Source organism: Neophocaena asiaeorientalis, unplaced genomic scaffold, assembly GCF_003031525.2.
Source record: "Neophocaena asiaeorientalis asiaeorientalis breed wild unplaced genomic scaffold, Neophocaena_asiaeorientalis_V1.1 scaffold45, whole genome shotgun sequence".
NCBI lineage: Eukaryota > Metazoa > Chordata > Mammalia > Artiodactyla > Phocoenidae > Neophocaena > Neophocaena asiaeorientalis.
This window is the reverse complement of record NW_020174642.1, coordinates 13,121,732-13,138,500: the sequence shown is the minus strand read 5'-3', so window position 1 is coordinate 13,138,500 and position 16,769 is coordinate 13,121,732. Positions and strand designations below refer to the sequence as shown.

Genomic DNA, 16,769 nt, shown 5'->3' with positions numbered 1-16,769 from the left:
AACAAAAGGCCTGGAGGGTCACCGTACGGTCACCCAGAGGGTCACCAGGGGGCCCTGGACCCAGCTGGGCCTCAAACCTGGGCTGACCTGAGGCCGCCGCCTGCTGAAGACTCTCCCCCGAGGGTCCAGGTCACAGGCACTTCCTTTGCAGAGCCCACGCCCACGTGGGTGGAGGCCTCAGTCCTCGCCCTCCACTGGCAGCCTCTCGGGGTCCTGGCTCTGCCCCTCCCCCATCTACTCGGTTAATAAGAAGCCTGGCCCTGGGGTGGGGCGCCGCCTGAGGGCATAAAGGCCCTGCTGGCCTCCTTCCCACCTCTGCTGGCGAGAGGAGCATCTACAGCAGGGCCTGGACCATGTCCCAGCTGGTGGAATGTGTCCCCAACTTCTCAGAGGGGAAGAGCCAGGAGGTGAGGCACCTGGGGGCGGCAGAGGCGGTGTAGGGGGCTCAGGGCAAGGAGACTGCGGCTCAGTGCGCGGTTTGGGGATTGTCTTCTCTGGAAAGGGTGAGGAAGGTGGCAGCAGGCAGGCAGCCACGTCCTGGCCCAGGTCTGGGCCTGGGGTCCGGGCGGGTCACTTGGCCTCTTGTGTGAAAACAGGGCCCCTGAAGCCTGACCCCCAGGGCCATTTCAGGGTCCCCGGGGGGTACCCCATCTCCCTTTCCCACCTTCTGAGGTGGGCGGCGCTCTCATCCCCACGTGACCTGCAGGAAACTGAGGCACAGAGAGCTGGGCAGGCCTTCCTGCTGCCTCAGAAGCTTCCGGGCCCTTCACACTCCCCCACCCCAGATACAGGTGGCCTGTGGGCTGGGTTCCTGCCCCTCTGTGACCTTGGCCTGTGGGTCACCTCCTCGGGGCCCTGAGAGCCCCTGTGCCCGGGTTCTGCTTCCTGCCTCGGTTTCTCCCGGAGGGTGCTGCCCGGGCGCTGGCCCCCATATGCCCAGGTCCTCGCCCCACGTCGTGTCTGAATGGGGGCAGGGCGGGCACGGCCCCTGCAGCTCCCGTCCCCTCTTCCGCGTGGGGAGACTGAGGCGCAGGCCTGGCTTTGTCCCCAGGTGATCGACGCCATCTCCCGAGCGGTGGTGCAGACCCCAGGCTGCGTGCTGCTGGACGTGGACGCTGGCCCCTCCACCAACCGCACCGTCTACACCTTCGTGGGGAGCCCCGAGGACGTGGTGGAGGGGGCCCTCAACGCCGCCCGGGTCGCCCACCAGCTCATCGACATGGGCAGGCACAGAGGTGAGGGCCCGAGTGCGCGCGGCCGGCCTCGCCCGCAGGACTCGCCAAGGGCATGGGGCCATCGTGCTGGCTGGAGGCTCCTTGGACCCCGTCCACATTTCAGGGGGCCCTGGAGTGGCTGGCAGAGAGGTGATCGCACTCTGTGCAGGCCCTGGGCGGGGGTGGGGGACACAGCCCGATCTGTCAACAGCCCACAAACCAAACACGTTCTTTGGGAGGCAGGGTCAAAGGTCGGTGGACACACGGGGAGCTGGTCAAAAGGGCAGGTTCTCTGGACGCCCACAGAGGGGGAGGGAATTCACAAGAGATCCCAACTGGTGAAGAGAGATGGAGGCTTATCTCAGAGGAACTGCCTGGGGGGAGGGGGCCGCGGGGGCCGCCATCTGACCCGCAGTGGGACTCGGGTTCTGAGAAGGACCCTCTGTAAGGCAGCCGGGTGACGGCGCCCCTCCCTGAGGGCTCGGAGTTATCCTCTCGGCTCTTAGGAGAGGGAGGGTTTTACCCCTGAGATGCCGCAGAAATCGGGGGCTGCTTCTCCCGGGGCCCTGGGGTCAGTGCGGGTGTGCGTGTGCAGCGGGCTGGAGGGCAGGGTCTGCCCCGAGCTCCACACCTGGGCCCCAGCTTCCTCAGCCCCCATCTCTGTGCAGGGGAGCACCCTCGGATGGGCGCCCTGGACGTGTGCCCCTTCATCCCAGTGAGGGGCGTCACCATGGACGAATGCGTGCTCTGTGCTCAGGCCTTTGGCCAGCGGCTGGCAGAGGAGCTCTGTGTGCCAGGTGCGTGCCTGGGGAAGGGCGGCCTACCCCAGGGGCTCCCCCAGCCGGCCCCTCCTCACTTCACTTCACTTCCCAGCAGCCTCAACCATCCCTTGAGGCTCTCTGCTCTTGCATCCTTAAAAATGCATTTTAAGAAAAAAACCCAAAAACCCTACCATGCAGGTTTTTGACAGGTAGGAATATGTCCCACTTCTCCTGCAATGGGACAAACCACAAGGACAGGGTCCCAGCTGTCAGGGAGGCAGGGACCGAGTAGCCGCTCTGTAAAGGACTTGAGCAGGATGGATGGGGAGCCCTAAACAGTCTCTTTGGGAAATTAACCAAATCAAGGAAAAGCCCAGCACAGGGCAGCAGGCGGACCTGTGAGCCCGGGCATAGGTCCAGCCCCCTGCAATGTGGCTGATGGACGGGTGTCACCTGCCCTGTGCAGGTGTCAGAGCTGGTGGTGAGTTTTGTTTTCTCTCCTCCTCGTTCCTTAATTTGCGGGCGTGTTGCTCGTTCAATGAAAATGCACTTTGGAGAGAAACACGAATATCCTTCCAGGCCCTGTTGTGGGTGGGCAATGGCTTTTTCTGGGGCATCTGTGCAGGGGCAGCAAGGGTGGGCAGAGGAGGGGTCCTGGCCCATACAGAGTGCCCATCTGACGGGACTCAGAGATGGGGGCGCTGCCAGCAAGACGGAGCTGCGGGAATGGGGGTCCTGCAGCGCCCGCCGGCCGAGGGCCTGACCGGCCAGGCCCCCTGCAGTGTACCTGTACGGCGAGGCAGCACGGACGGCCAGCCGCCGCTCTCTGCCGCCCATCCGGGCCGGCGAATACGAGGCCCTGCCTGAGAAGGTGCGGTGTCCCCTCCCAGTGGGCGGTCTGGGGGCGGGCCCCGCAGGGTGGGCCCTCCTCCCCCTTCCCTCACCCACTGGTCTCCCCACAGCTCAAGCAGGCTGAGTGGGCGCCCGACTTCGGCCCCAGCTCCTTCGTCCCCAGCTGGGGGGCCACTGTCACGGGGGCGCGGAAGTTCCTCATCGCGTTCAACGTCAACCTGCTCAGCACCAGGGAGCAAGCGCACCGCATCGCCCTTGACCTCCGGGAGCAGGGCCGCGGGGCGGGCCAGGTGAGGGCGCGCGCGGGGTCGCCGTGAGGGCACCCGTGCCACCGCCGGAGAGGGCCCAGGCCCTGCCCCGTGCGTGGGGCTGCTGACCAGCCTGCCTCGGGGTCCACGCCACGTGGGACCGGCAGGGTCGGGGTTCCAGGGTTTGAAGCTGCGGAGCAGGTCTTTAAGGACATTTTCCACGGAAGTTGCAGGGCTGCAGCTGTGGTTAAAATGCTGCATCATTTACACACTGATAGGAAAACAGCCGCTTCTGCGCCCCAGGTACCCCTGGGTGCCCCCATGTACCTCCAGATGCCTCAGGTACTTCCAGGTACCCCCAGGTGCCCTGATCCACCCAGTCTGCCATCGTAGCTGTCACCTAGTGTGAGTATCGCTCCTGCAGAAAGTTCGAGCTGGACACAGACACAGAGACACCCGGTGAAGGAGGCCCTGCCCACCTGTCAGGCCCCACTCCCAGAGCCCTGGGCCTTCCAGGCAGCTGAGGCCCTGGGAGCCCAGCTTCCGTGCCGAACGCTCAGTTGTCTGCAAACACAATACACAAACACGGCAACTCCCGAATCCTTCTCTGTGCTCTGCTGACGTGAAGGGTCTGCTAAGCCCGAACGGTAGACTGAGTCGCCCCAGGCAGTGAGGGCCAGGAGCTGGCCTCTGGGGCAAGGGGTGGAAGGGGTGGGAGGTAGGGACCCGCCCCCAGGACAGGGACGTGGGCGGGATGCCCAGGCCGCCCGGCCTGGTCTGAGCCTGTGGCTTCTGCAGGGCAGGCCCCGCGGCACCGACCCTTCGGGGCCTTAGTTTCCCGTGGTGGGCAGGCCCTTTCCCGGCTCAGATGAGAATGGGCGAGTGAGGAACAGACCTGCCTGAAGCCGGCTGCCCAGCTGCACCGCACAGTCTTCAGGCCACGGCCCCCCTCGTCCAGGTGTCTGGCGTGGAAGGGAGCCCTCTGGCTGGCTGGGGGATGCAGGGGGAAGGGGCTCTCAGTGCGGGGCGCAGGAGAGGCTGGGCGGGGCCGGGCTGGGCAAGCCTTCTCCTTGACAGCCAGGACGCCTGAGAAAGGTGCAGGGCATCGGCTGGTACCTGGATGAGAAGAACCTGGCTCAGGTGTCTATGAACCTCCTGGACTTTGAGGTCACAGGGCTGCACACGGTCTACGAGGAGACCTGCAGAGAAGCCCAGGTGAGCAGGGTGGGTCCCCTCCCCGTCTCTCAAGCCCAGCCCCCTGGGCGCTGACTCCCCAACCTCCGACCTCTGACCTCTGCAGGAGCTGAGCCTCCCGGTGGTGGGCTCGCAGCTGGTGGGCCTGGTGCCTCTGAAGGCCCTGCTGGACGTGGCCGCCTTCTACTGCGAGAAGGAGAACCTCTTCGTCCTGGAGGAGGGGCAGCGGCTCCGGCTGGTGGGTGGGGCTGGGGGTGAGTCAGGGAGCAGGTCGGGGGCTCCGGACGCCTGCACCCTGGGCCTGGGGCCCTGTCTGCGGGGCCAGGCCTCCTCCTTCTTTGTTTTCTTGTCTGTGCCTGGAAGTTGAGATCACACTGTTTTCACTTGGGGGACACTGTTGAGGTTTTCTCTGTGACCTAAAATGTGTTCAGTCTTGTGAAACTTCAGCGGAGAGGACGGGGCCCGGTGCCTGTCCCGGAGCCGCGTCCCGCGGATGGAAGGACCTGCCCCTCGTCCGCTCCCTGCCTGTTGGGATTTGGGTGCGTGAATCTAGTGTCCGTGGGTTATTCACAAAGTTGTTCCTTTGGTCCCAGGTCCTACCGCCTGCTCTGGGTGTGGCCGTCCTTCTCAGTCCTGTTGCTCTGGCCTCGGAGTCATTTTGTCTTGAGGGCGTTTCTTATAATGAACACATGATTGGATTTCTCTGAAAGTTTTATTTATTTATTTTTGGCCGCGTTGGGTCTTCGTTGCTGGGCGCCGGCTTTCTCTAGTTGCGGCGAGCGGGAGCTGTTCTTCGTTGCGGTGCGCGGACTTCTCATTGCGGTGGCTTCTCTTGTTGCGGAGCACGGGCTCTAGGCGCGCGGGCTTCAGTAGTTGTGGCTCACGGGCTTAGTTGCTCTGTGGCATGTGCGATCCTTCCGGACCAGGGCTCGAACCCGTGTCCCCTGCATCGGCAGGCGGATTCTTAACCACTGTGCCACCAGGGAAGCCCTCTCTGAAAGCTTTTGTCTTTTGGTAGTTGAGTTTATCCTTTTGTATCTACTAATTTAGCAGGTATGTCTGGACTTACTGTTGTCCTAGTTTTAGGCATGAGAGTATGGTTTCCTTTGGGCTGTATGGAGGAGTTAGTCTATTTTTAGGGATTTTGGTAATTACCTTATAACAATATATTTATCTCTATTTTTTGATTTATTAATTAAAAAACTTTATCCAAATGTATCAGTTTGACTTAATTTTTATCAGCACAGGCACCTTGGAGATAGCATAGCTTTGGTTCTAGGCCACTGCAAGAAAGCGAATATCGTAATAAAGCAACTCACACGATTTTTTTGGTTTCCTAGTGTGTATAAAAGTTATGTTTACACTAGACTGTAGTCTATTAAGTTTGCAATACTATTATGTCTAAAAAAGCTGTGTACATACTTACTTTAAAAGTACTTTATTGCCAAAAAGTGCGAACCGTCATCTGAGCTTACAGAGAGTAGTGATCTTTGTGTCGGCGGAGGATTTGAAATACTGCAAGAATTACCAAAATGTGACACAGAGACACAAAGTGAGCAGATGCTGTTGGAAAAATGGTGCCAGTAGACTTGCTTGAAGCAGGGTTGCCACAAACCTTCAATTTGTCAGAAACGTACTATCTGTGAAGTGCGGTAGAGGGAGGTCTGCCTTTTGCTGGCTGGCGGAAGCCAACAGAGCTTATACTCAGCGGTGTAGCTTTGAAGAAATAATCATCTGAAAGCATAATATACACTTTAAGAAAAGAATCTACATTCCCATAACATGAGACACAGGAAATGAATGAGAAAGTAACTACACAGCATTTACTGCTGTCTTTCTTCCTTCTCTATTTCCTGAGTTTTTAGACTTGTGCTATTTTTTAGGGAGCTGGTTATTTTGGTGCTTAAATATTTTTTCAGTTGTTTAAATTATGGTAAAATAGACATGACATAAAATTTGTCGTCTTTCAACCATTTTTAAGTGCGCTGGCCACTGGTGTATGTGTATAAAGCTGTGCAGCTGTCACCAGTGTCCGGGATGGGGTTTCCTATTTCTGCAAAAGACGTTGTCAGGACTGTGACGGGGCTCGCGCTGACTCCGCAGGCCACTTTGGGTGGTGGTGTTGTCTTACAGCACTGTCTTTCCAGCCCTGGACGTGGGCTGTGTTCCCCTTCATTTGTCTTTGCCTTCTTTCATCATGTTTTGTAGTTTTCATTGTAGTCTTTCACCTCCTTGGTTAAGTTAATTAATTCCTAAGTATTTTATGCTATTGAAAACGGAATTGTTTTTGTAATTTCTTTTTCGGGTTGTTCACTGTTAGTGTTTAGAAATGCACTGACCTTTGTGTGTTGACTTTGTATCCTGCTACCTTGCTGAATTCATTTATTAGTTCTAGGTGCTTAACTTTTTAAGTTTAAATAATGTATTTAATCCTTTAGCTGTTTATCAATATTAGACAATGTCTGTTGACTCCTGGTGAAGAGAGACAAAAAAGTTAATGCGCTTGTGTGAATGGTCATCTCTGTTCCAGATTTAAATTGCTTTGTTGTTATTTTTACATTGTCAGTGTATAACATTGACCTTCTGTAACCATATCCACACATACTAAATACCCACAGATGTTTAATCTTGGTTCTATACACAAGTGAGGTCACTATGCATCTCTGTCCTTTCCCATCTGTCTGGCTGGATTTCACAGACAAGCAGATTTTTAAAGAAAGGCTCACAGGGGCTTTATTCTGTGGGTTCTGGCAGGTTTGGGAATGTCTTTCTGTGACATTATGCTTTTTGCAAGACCGTAGGACAACCAAAAACTCAGGTCACAAGTCTTTTCCTGAGAACGTTGCAAACACGTTGTTACCACCTTTGGAATGAATGTCCCTGTGTGGAGGTCTAAGGCTAACCCTAACCTGGGGGCCGGTTCTTTCTCCTGGACGCTTGAAGAATTCCATCTTTATCCTTGAGAGTCAGCGACTCTGCCACAAGAGTCTTGCTGTGGATTGCTCTGCATCATTGTTTTCTCTGGAACAGGGTTTCTTGTGATTCACAGGTTCATTCTTGTTTAGCTTCAGGAATATTTTCTTCCGTTGTATTTTTGATCCAGTTTTTGGTCCTTTCACTTTACCGACACCCGTTACACTGTGGTAGCATTTTCTTCCACATATTCTGCCTTTTTTGTACTTTCTTTCCCCCGTATTCACTGTGGTTTTCTCAGGCTTCATTTTGCAATCACTGATGCAGTTTATGGCTGGGTCTATTCTCTTTCTAGCAGTTACAAAGTTTTGTGTAACTTTTTATCTTGATGTAATTTCCTACTCGCAGAAGAGGTGCGAGCACAGTACCAGGAGCTCTTTTATGCGCTCCAGGTTCACCTATTGTTGCATTTTGCCCCATCTGCTGTATCACTCTATTTCTGTATTCCACGCATAATCATATTTTTTTCTGGAACATTTTAAAGTAGATTGAAGACACTGTGCCCTTTACCCCTTGTTTATTCAGGGTGTAATTCTTAAGATCAAGGACGTTCTCTTACACAATCACAGTGCAATGATCAAAACCGGGAAATCCAGCACGGTACAGCCTGGCGTCTAATCTGCAGACCGGAATCAAATCGCATCAGTGCCCCCCTGTCCATGGTCTGCCCCAGAGCAGCAGTGGGTTCGGCTGGCTTGTCTTTTATGGCCTTTAATCTGGATCAGGTCCCCAGTGCTCCCCGTCTTTCCTTGACCGTGACGGACTGTGGAACACCGGCTGGTGGCTTTGTGAAGCGCGGCTCGCTGGGCGCCGGGCTGACCTGTCTCAGGGCTGGGTGCGCTTGTGCGTTTCTGGCAGGAGTAGCACAGAAGTGACAGAGTGCCCCCCTCAGGGCGTTACCTGGGTCCTCTGGTCGAGCTGGTATCCCTGACCCAGGGTCATCACTGCAGTGTTTCTGTTTTCCTTTTGTTGTCAATAAGAACTCCCTGGGGAGGTAGTTTAAGAATGTGTAAATGACCTGTTCCTCTTAAAATTCCAGCCGCAAGTATTAGGAGCATGGAGAATTTTCTAACTTCATCCTTTTTCTCTAAGAAGCTTTCACCTCTCCCACATTTATTTATTCCTTATTAATGTGTTTGACTCTCTCTACTGTCTTTTTTTTTTTTTTTTTTTTTGGCGGTACACGGACCTCTCACTGTTGTGGCCCCTCCCGTTGCGGAGCACAGGCTCCGGACGCGCAGGCTCAGCGGCCATGGCTCACGGGCCCAGCCGCTCCGCGGCACGTGGGATCTTCCCGGACCGGAGCACGAGCCCGCGTCCCCTGCATCGGCAGGCGGACTCTCAGCCACTGCGCCACCAGGGAAGCCCTCTATGTCTTTTAAAACATATTATTTTATATCTTTTATCTGAAAGTGCTGAGGTCTGCGGTCTTTGAAGGTCTGATTTTGCAAACTGTTGTGTCTGCTGGTTCTAATGGTGGTGCTTCTTCACGTGCTTTGTGATTTTTGATTGTGAGTGCCTGTTCTTTAGAGTTCCGTCTGTGGTAATTCTTGGTCACCTGGTTTACTTTGTATTTGCCTCTGTTAGATGTTTGGACCACTTTAGACGAGCCTTTTGCTTGGAGCTTTGGTGCCACACAGGAAGAGAATTCTGTGTGAACGGTGGCCCACCTCCCCGTCAGGTTAGAATTCCCAGGAAAGATTCTTTTTCGTGCTTCACCAAACGGAAAGCCGCGACTGGGAAGTATCCCAATATTTCCTGTGATGGGCGGTTTTTCCCAGATTCATCCTTGGAGATGTCCTCTTTCAAGGGTCTCCCGTCTGACACAGCTCTTGTGGGCTCGAGACCACCCCTACTCGTGAGAGGTCTCAGATGTCTCCAGGGTGGACCCAGCTTCTGGGAGAGGAGGTCTTTCTGGGCATTTCTGGTCACTTCTGGCTGTGAATGGTTTCCTTTACTTTCTGCCAGCTTTGCCGGGTGCTGAGTTCCATTCTGACAGTTCTGTTCCTCACCCTGAGGTTTTCTGCGGCAGGCGGGCTGCTTGCTGGCTCTACCGCCAGCTCTCGGGCGCTCTCTGCCCCATTTCCACATCCTCAGGGAGACCTCATGACCATCCCCTGGGACCTGCTGCTTCGTTTCCCTCAAGCTGCACTTGTCATTTTCTGTTTTGTGTGGAACATATCACCTGTGTGGCTCAGAGGGGTTGGAACTGTGTGACGGCATCGAGCATTATAAAGTGTCCTGAGTGGTTTTTGGTGGAAAGAATTCTACTCCAAAATGGGGATATTTCCAACTTAACGTTGAATTGGGGTAAAATTCACTTTTCCTCACATATCAAGTCTCACATTTGGGCAGATCACGCAGCTCCCAGCCTTTAAGAACCAGAGAGACCCTGACACCCGAGGAGCTGGAATCCTGTCCAAAGAGGCAGTTTTCTTGGTCCCTTTCCAGCACAGGCTCTTGTGGGGGCAGGATGGGGTCACCACGGGCCTTGGTCTCCCTGGAGCAGCACGGTGGGTGGGTGGTGTGTCCGGAGCCCAGGCAGGGTACCTGCTTTCGGCGAGGCCTTCAGCCGGCAGGGCTGCTGGTGGGCATGGGGTGTGGCAGCTGTGCCCCTGCAGGCTCCCCACCAGGGCGGGGTGCCCCGCGGGCGGCAGGGGTGGGACCTACCGGTCAAGGGGACTCCACTCACCGGCCCCTCTTCCAGGTGGTGAACCGGCTGGGCCTGGACTCCCTGTCCCCCTTCAACCCCAAGGAGCGGATCATCGAGTGAGCAGCCCCCGCCCCCTGCCCCTGCGTGGAGACCCCCTCAGTCCTCCAGAGCTCTGCTCTGTCGCCAGGCGTGGGGCTGGGAGCTTGCTGGGGGGCCCGGTGGGGTCCCGACAAGGTCCCACTCTGTCCTCACGCAGCTCCTGGCTGGTCACAGCCCCTCCCCGGGGCAGCCACTCTGCATATTGGACCCACATCCTTGCCCCCCACACACTGGTGCGAATGAGGGGCCCCCGGCCTGGCCAACCCCACCCTTACGGCCTGGCTGCAACGACCCAGGACCCTGTCCCCGCCCCTGCACGATGCAGACCCTCACTCCCAGCCCCACCCCTGCAGGTACCTGGTCCCCGAGGTCAGCCCAGAACAGAGCCTGGTTGACCAGCCCCTGCGCACCTTTGTCCGTGAGGTGGGCGCCCGCTCGGCAGTCCCAGGGGGCGGTTCCGTGGCCGCAGCCAGTGCAGCCATGGTGAGTGGGGCCTGGGCCAGGATGCGGGGGGGACGGCCGGGCTTGGGGGCGTCGCCCAGCCTGGGGCTGGTCCCACGCACAGGGCACTCTCCCCAGGGTGCCGCGCTGGCCTCCATGGCCGGCCTCATGACCTACGGGCGGCGCCAGTTCGAACACCTGGATGCGACCGTGCGGCGCCTGGTCCCACCCTTCCACACGGCCTTGACTGAGCTGACCGCGATGGTGGACGCCGACGCCCGGGCCTTCGAGGCCTACCTGGTGAGCGTGCAGACGGGCCTCCATCACCAGCCCCGCAGAGGCAGCCCCGAGGGAGAGTGGGGTCGGTGGACAGTACGGGGTCCGGACGAGAGAAAAGTGGGTCGGGGTCACAGGGGGAGGGGGAGGGGCTGCCACGAGCACAGTTGTCTGTAGACCCTGGGGGCTGGAGGGAGGAGACAGTGGTCTAGCCCCTCTTGGGCACTCCCCCCCACCCCGCCCCCGCTCGTGCAGGGCCAAGCTCGGCGGGTGTGGTGCAGGTGTGACTCCAGGTCGGGGTCTCTGCAGGCTGGGGGAGGGGCAAGAAGGGCACCTGTCCTGAGGGTCAGCCAGGCTCAGCGTCCCCCTGCCCACGTCCCTGAGTCCCGCTGATGGGTGACACGCAGACCTGCAGATGCCGGAGGAAAACAAAGTCCCCAGGGAAGAGCTCCCATCCCGGGAAGGGCGGAAACAGGAATCTTCACAGAAGAAACGCTGTGGGTCATGGTCTCAGAGATCAGAGAAGATGTTCAGTCATGAGACACAAAGGGCCCCCGGGGGGCCGGGCACTTTCAGCAGCACAGGACGTGGGCGGCTGCATCTAGGCAGTGCCCATCCAGGGGGCAGCGGAGGAGGGACGTCCATCAGACCGGGCGGGGGATGGGGAACTTGCAGGAAGGTCGAGGTCCGAATTCAAGGTCAAGAAGCCCCAGGCGTGTCTGAGGGCAGATACAGCAGAGAGGACCCGAGAGAGGCGGCAATGAGGGCGCTCGTACCCCACGGGGGTAGGAAGACACGCCTGGGAAGGAATGAGCTCCCGACAGACAGCAGGCATCCAGAGCCGCCTCGGGGGTGGGTGGGGGACGGGGCAGGAGGACCTGGGCCAGGCGACCTCGGGGGCTACTGGGCTGGGCGCCCCGACGTGAGTGCCGCATCCGCACGGGGACAGTCTAGGATGTCGCATTGCGGGAGGAGGTGACCCTGCGACAGAAGCTGGGTCCCCGGGGGCGGGGTACAGAGACTGATCACCTTTCCCCTATGCTCTTTTACGTTTTAATTTCGTTCATTTGCTTTTTAAAATGGGCGAAAGCTTCAGGGGTTCAGAGTTCACAGGGGCAGAGGGCAGCTGGTGTGTTGTCCCCCTGCCCAAGCAGGTGCAGCCCCAGTGCGTACGTCTCCCTGAGATGTTTGTGTGCATTTGGGCAGAACTGGGTCTCCCCTTTCTCCTCCTTTCTTACGCAAATGGCGTCAGGCAGATGTCCAGTTGCAGCTTGCATATTTCACCTTACGTCCTCCTGGAGCAGGGACACCCCCGGCTCAGTGGCCCGGTGTTCTGGGGTCGCCTGGGGTGGAGGCCTTGGACCAGCCCTGTTGGGGATTCTGGCCAGGTCCAGTCAGCACCTGGGACAGGCAGTGTGGACAGCTGGCCTCCGTCACTGAGCACTCGGTGGACGGGCTGTAGGAGCGACTCGGGGACGGGCTTTCCCCCCAGGGCGGGTGTGTTTCCCACGTGGAGGGTGCTGCCCAGTGGCCCTTGCAGAGGTTGTGTGGATCGAGCCCTGGAGTGGCCCTCCCGCCGTCTGCCCCGACGCCGCCCTGGTGGTCACGTGCGTCTCTTGGTGCTGCCCAGGTGCCAGCGTCTCACGTGGGCGGGGCAGGGGGAGGAGCGTTTTCATACTTTCTGCAGCGGTTTTATTTCCTTCTCAGGAAAGTGAGGTGTCCTTTTCTTCTCTGTTCTGCGTGGTGCTGCCTAGGCCTTTTCATAAGCCAGGGAGTCTCAGCTTGTTTGACTTTCAACTTTGCTTGTGCTGGTTTCTGACCCTAAGAGCCTTGTGTTTTTATGTCGTCGAATATTCAGTCTTTCTTTTGCTCTTTCCTTGGTGTTGTGTCGTAGTTTAAACGGCCTCCCCAGGCCAGAATTATTGAACTTCTCTCAGGGTACCTCTAGCTACCTGTGGTCTGAGACACTTCAGACACTGAGAGGGGCTTGAGTAGAGGCATCAGCGTGCATATGAGTAATAACACGTAATTAAAGACAAATATTACAAATTCTGACCACTAGAGATCAGAAATAAGACAAATATAAAACAACTGGAGGGGGCAGTAGGAAAATGAAAATCTGATCCAAAGGCAGGAAGGAAAAAGAAAGTAGTCAGCAAAGAGGTGTGGTTTAGAGAAAACCTAACATAAATGGTTAGACTGAAGACACACCTGACCGGCAATCACACACACACACGTGTGAGTGTGGTAGACGCTGCACTGGTCTCTGTCCCCAGTGAGCAGCAGGAAGACAGACTTTTGAACAAAACTAAGAAAACATCCTTATCTTGCACCGAACACAGGAGCGATCTCTAGGTGGAGTCAGCAAACAAACCTCACAGTGAGTCAGAGAATAAATCAAACTGCAGCCCTGAGGGTGGGCAGCCCCCCTCAGCCAGGCACAGACGTGGCCACGTGAAAGTCAGACGACTAAAACAAGCAAAGTTCTGCCCAGTGGAGACCCTCCTGCCCCCCCACCCCCGCCCTGACCTGGGCCTGCGGCAGAGTCAGCAGGTTCCCGTGTTCGGGAGGAGCTGCTGTGGGTCCACACGGAAGAGAGACACGTGTCACAGGAGACAGGAGGCCGGAGGGGCGCCCGGGGAGACTAGGGCACGTCAGGATGGTGACAGAACCCGGTTCAGGTCGGGTCCAAGATGGTCACAGAATCTGGTTCTGGTCGGGTCAGGATGCTGATCGAATCCGGTTCGGGTCGGGTCCAGGGATCCTTTACGCTCATGCAGCGTTGATGGACCAGCTGACTGTTAACGGTTTGGGGCGGAGATTTGGTGAAACCTACAAAACCAGCAGGGCACGTTCCCCACCGGCTACGCCTTTGGACCCGGCACGCGGGCAGGCCTAGGGTGCTGGTGTGAGCGAGCGGGGCTGGACGGGTGCTCACAGCACGGGGCGCGGGACGGGGGAGGCCTGCCCGGCAGCGGCGAGGTGAGCGACACATGGGCTGATGGCTCCTCAGGGGAGGCCTGGGTTGTGTGGCCCCTCGGGGATGCGCGGACACGGCCTGAACCGTTACACCTGGACTTCGGGGGTTGTGCGGTTGCCTTGCCTGGAGGCTGGGAGGCCTGTGGCTGGAGAACCCGCTCCCCTCCACCCAGCCTCCAGTGCTGACCACACGGGGCCTTGCTCCGGGTCGCCTGCCCTCCTCTGTCAGGGGCCCAGGGCTCTAATCCACGGAACCGACCTCGGGGGTGGTGTGGGCCCTGCGTGAAGCCCCTCCCTGCCCCAGGCTCCCGTGTCCCCTCATCACAGTCAGTCACCCGCGCGTTTCTGTGTTTGCTCCGGCAGAAAGCAACGAAGCTGCCCAAGAACACACCTGAGGACAAGGACAGGTGAGTGCAGTGGTGGCTGCGGACATCCGGACGCCTCAGGAGGCCCTGGTACCAGTCAGTCCCCCACTGGTGTGTGTTGTGATTGAAGAACAGTTTCCCTGTGGTCCCCACCCTGGTTCCGTCTGCTCAGAGCGGAGCCATCAGGTGAGTCCAGCAGTGTCTGGGCGCCCCGGGCTCTAACCACTGACCCTCTTGCTTCCAGACGCGCGGCTGCCCTGCAGGAGGGGCTGAGGCGGGCGGTGGCCGTGCCCCTGGCGCTGGCGGAGTTGGTGACCTCGCTGTGGCCAGCGCTGCGGGAGCTGGCCCTGTGCGCGAACCTGGCTTGCCGGTCGGACCTGCAGGTACGCTGTGGAGCCCCGCTACGGGGGCGACGTGCGGAGGGGCACTGGGCATCACAGCTTTTCACCAAGCCGGGCAGGCACAGGCGCTCACAGGGCGTTTCGGTCAGTCTCAGCCCGCAGGGCTGGCTCCGTCACCCATTAAGTTCTTGTGCAAGGTTGCGCGGCAGAGAGAAGCAGAAACTCGAGTGTGTCTCCAGAGGCCACCCCTAACCATCCCCCAGACCCCGTCCCTTCCCTCCTTCCCACCGCCCCTCTTCCAGAAAACCCAGGGGCTTGCAGATGTGCACAGGCACCCCTGTCCGCAGCCCATGCCGTGCGCAGAGGCTCGGGGACCAGGAACGTCAGGGCCGGCTCTGCGTGTCCACAGCCCATCCGGAGGGGAGGAGCCTCATTTCCTTGGGCTGGTTGTTATATCCGCCTCTGGAGGGGGCCAGGCCGAGCTGCTTCTCTCTGTGGGGAGAGGGCCGGCCCTGCCGCATGGAGGGAACCCTTGGGCTGGTCAGTTTGCCGTCTTCACGAATGAGGCGTGAGGCCCCCAGGCCGTGCCCCTGGGCTGAGGAATGGGCAGGGCAAGGCCCTGCTGCCCCCCGGTACCGACGAGGGCCCTGCCCCTTGGCTGTTGTAGGTGGCGGTGAAGGCCCTGGAGACGGGTGTGTTTGGCGCGTATTTCAATGTGCTCATCAACCTGAAGGATGTCACCGATGACGCGTTTAAGGACCAGGTGGGCAGGGGTGTGGGCCGGGCCTGCCGAGGGCACTGGAGGCTGCCCTCGGGCCGTGGCTCCCAGACCTGGGGCCCAGGGCACCTGGCCAGCAGGTCTTCAAGGGAGGGAAGTGTCCATCAGATAAGTAATTCCTCCAGCTCCTGCGGGTGGACGAGGCCTGGCCGGCAGAACGCAGGCGTCGGGGACGGCCGGGGCCGCCTTTCAGCACCTCTGTGGAGGCAGGTGGCCTGGGGGCAGGCGGGCACCCCCTAGTCCCCTCCCGGGGGGCTCTGGCCAGGGCTGGCGTCTCTCCCAGGTGGGCTGGGCTGTAGCGCTGACAGCACAGGGTCTCAAAGAACAGGCTGCAGCCTAAGCCGTGCTCCCACTTCAGCGTTTGTGATCATTTCCTTGTTACTGTTTATTGGAGGAAAATTCACAAAGCGTGCAGCTCACTGTGTGAGATGATACAATTCAGTGGCGTGAAGCACACTTACGGGGTTGCGAGACCGCCACCTCTATCAAGGTCTGGGACATTCTCATCACTCCAAAGGATGCCCCACAGTCACCCCCATTCCCAGCCCTGGCCACTGCCCATGTGTCTCTGTGATTTTGTGACGATCTTTAAAAAGTGATTTCGCGGCTTGGAATGGGAGGGCCACGGCCTTTTCGAGCGTCAGCCTGTCCCCACCTGCCTCTCCAGCTGGGCTGGGCTTGGCCATCAGGGAAGGCCCTGTCCACCATGGAAGCATTGAGATAATGGACAGGCCGCTTGAGCTCTGGCCCTTAAGGCCTCAAGGACACAGCCCTGTCCTTGGCAGTCATGGCTAAAGTGGGGAGACCGGGAGGGTGGGGGCTGGCTGGCCCCAAATCTCAGGAAAGACAGAGGGGCCCCTCCCATCACCACCAAGAGACCCATGAGGAGCTGGGGATCCCTAGGTCAGGGGCTTGGGGTCACCCAGAGTGGACAGCCCAGGGAGGTGGCGGGGAGGTGGGGCCAGCGGGGTTGGTGGCGGGCTTGGGGTGTTGACGGGGCCCCTGTGTCTGTCAGGTCCGCCAGCGCATCTCCGGCCTCCTGCAGGAAGCCAAGACCCAGGCGGCACTGGTGCTGGACCAGCTGGAGGCCCGGCGGGAGTGATGGCCGGGCAGGGGACCTCACTGGACCCTGCTTCCCCTTGAGGCTCCTCCAGACACATCCCATGGGGCCCAGAGAGGGGAGGGTGTGATGGGCAGGTGTGTCTGGGTTCGTGGTGTCACCTTCTGTCACCTGGGGCCTCCAGTAAAGTGAGGACACACTGGTGCCTGTGGGGTGCATGCAGGGGATCAGTGGGCGGGCTGGGGGAGGGCTGAGCCGAGCGGCTGGGACGGGGACCCCGTGAGGTGCCAGTGTGGGGAGGCAGGTGGGGGGAAATGGAGGTGCAGCCCAAGGTGACACAGGGTCCCAGAGCACCTGGAGTCCTGGGGGAAAGAGCCCGTCACATGGAAGGGTGAAGGCCGCGCTGCCTGATGGGCGGGGACCTGCCAAGGTGAGGACAGGCAGAGGGCCGGGAGTTCCTGGGGCGGTGCTGCTGACATGCGGCCGGGTCCCACGTCCTGGCGGGAGAGCTCAAAGCGTTGGACCTGGGCTCTGG

General features: G+C 58.8%; 1 protein-coding gene across 3 annotated transcripts; it reads left to right on the top strand.

Annotated features, from left to right (window-relative positions):
- Positions 1-269: 269 nt before the first annotated feature.
- FTCD (formimidoyltransferase cyclodeaminase) lies at positions 270-16,437 on the top strand. Of its 3 annotated transcripts, none has more exons than XM_024758137.1 (14): positions 270-407; positions 1,052-1,235; positions 1,883-2,011; positions 2,758-2,846; positions 2,938-3,117; positions 4,153-4,290; positions 4,376-4,507; positions 9,950-10,011; positions 10,348-10,477; positions 10,574-10,735; positions 14,054-14,097; positions 14,300-14,438; positions 15,064-15,159; positions 16,190-16,437. In XM_024758137.1, exons 1-14 carry the CDS (start codon positions 354-356, stop codon positions 16,274-16,276), a joined length of 1,626 nt encoding a protein of 541 aa, XP_024613905.1. In that variant the 5' UTR covers positions 270-353; the 3' UTR covers positions 16,277-16,437. The 3 variants fall into 3 exon arrangements, with proteins under 3 accessions (XP_024613905.1, XP_024613906.1, XP_024613904.1); XM_024758138.1 differs by having other exon boundaries at positions 341-407; positions 1,034-1,235; positions 10,348-10,417; XM_024758136.1 differs by having other exon boundaries at positions 341-407; positions 1,034-1,235.
- Positions 16,438-16,769: the final 332 nt, after the last annotated feature.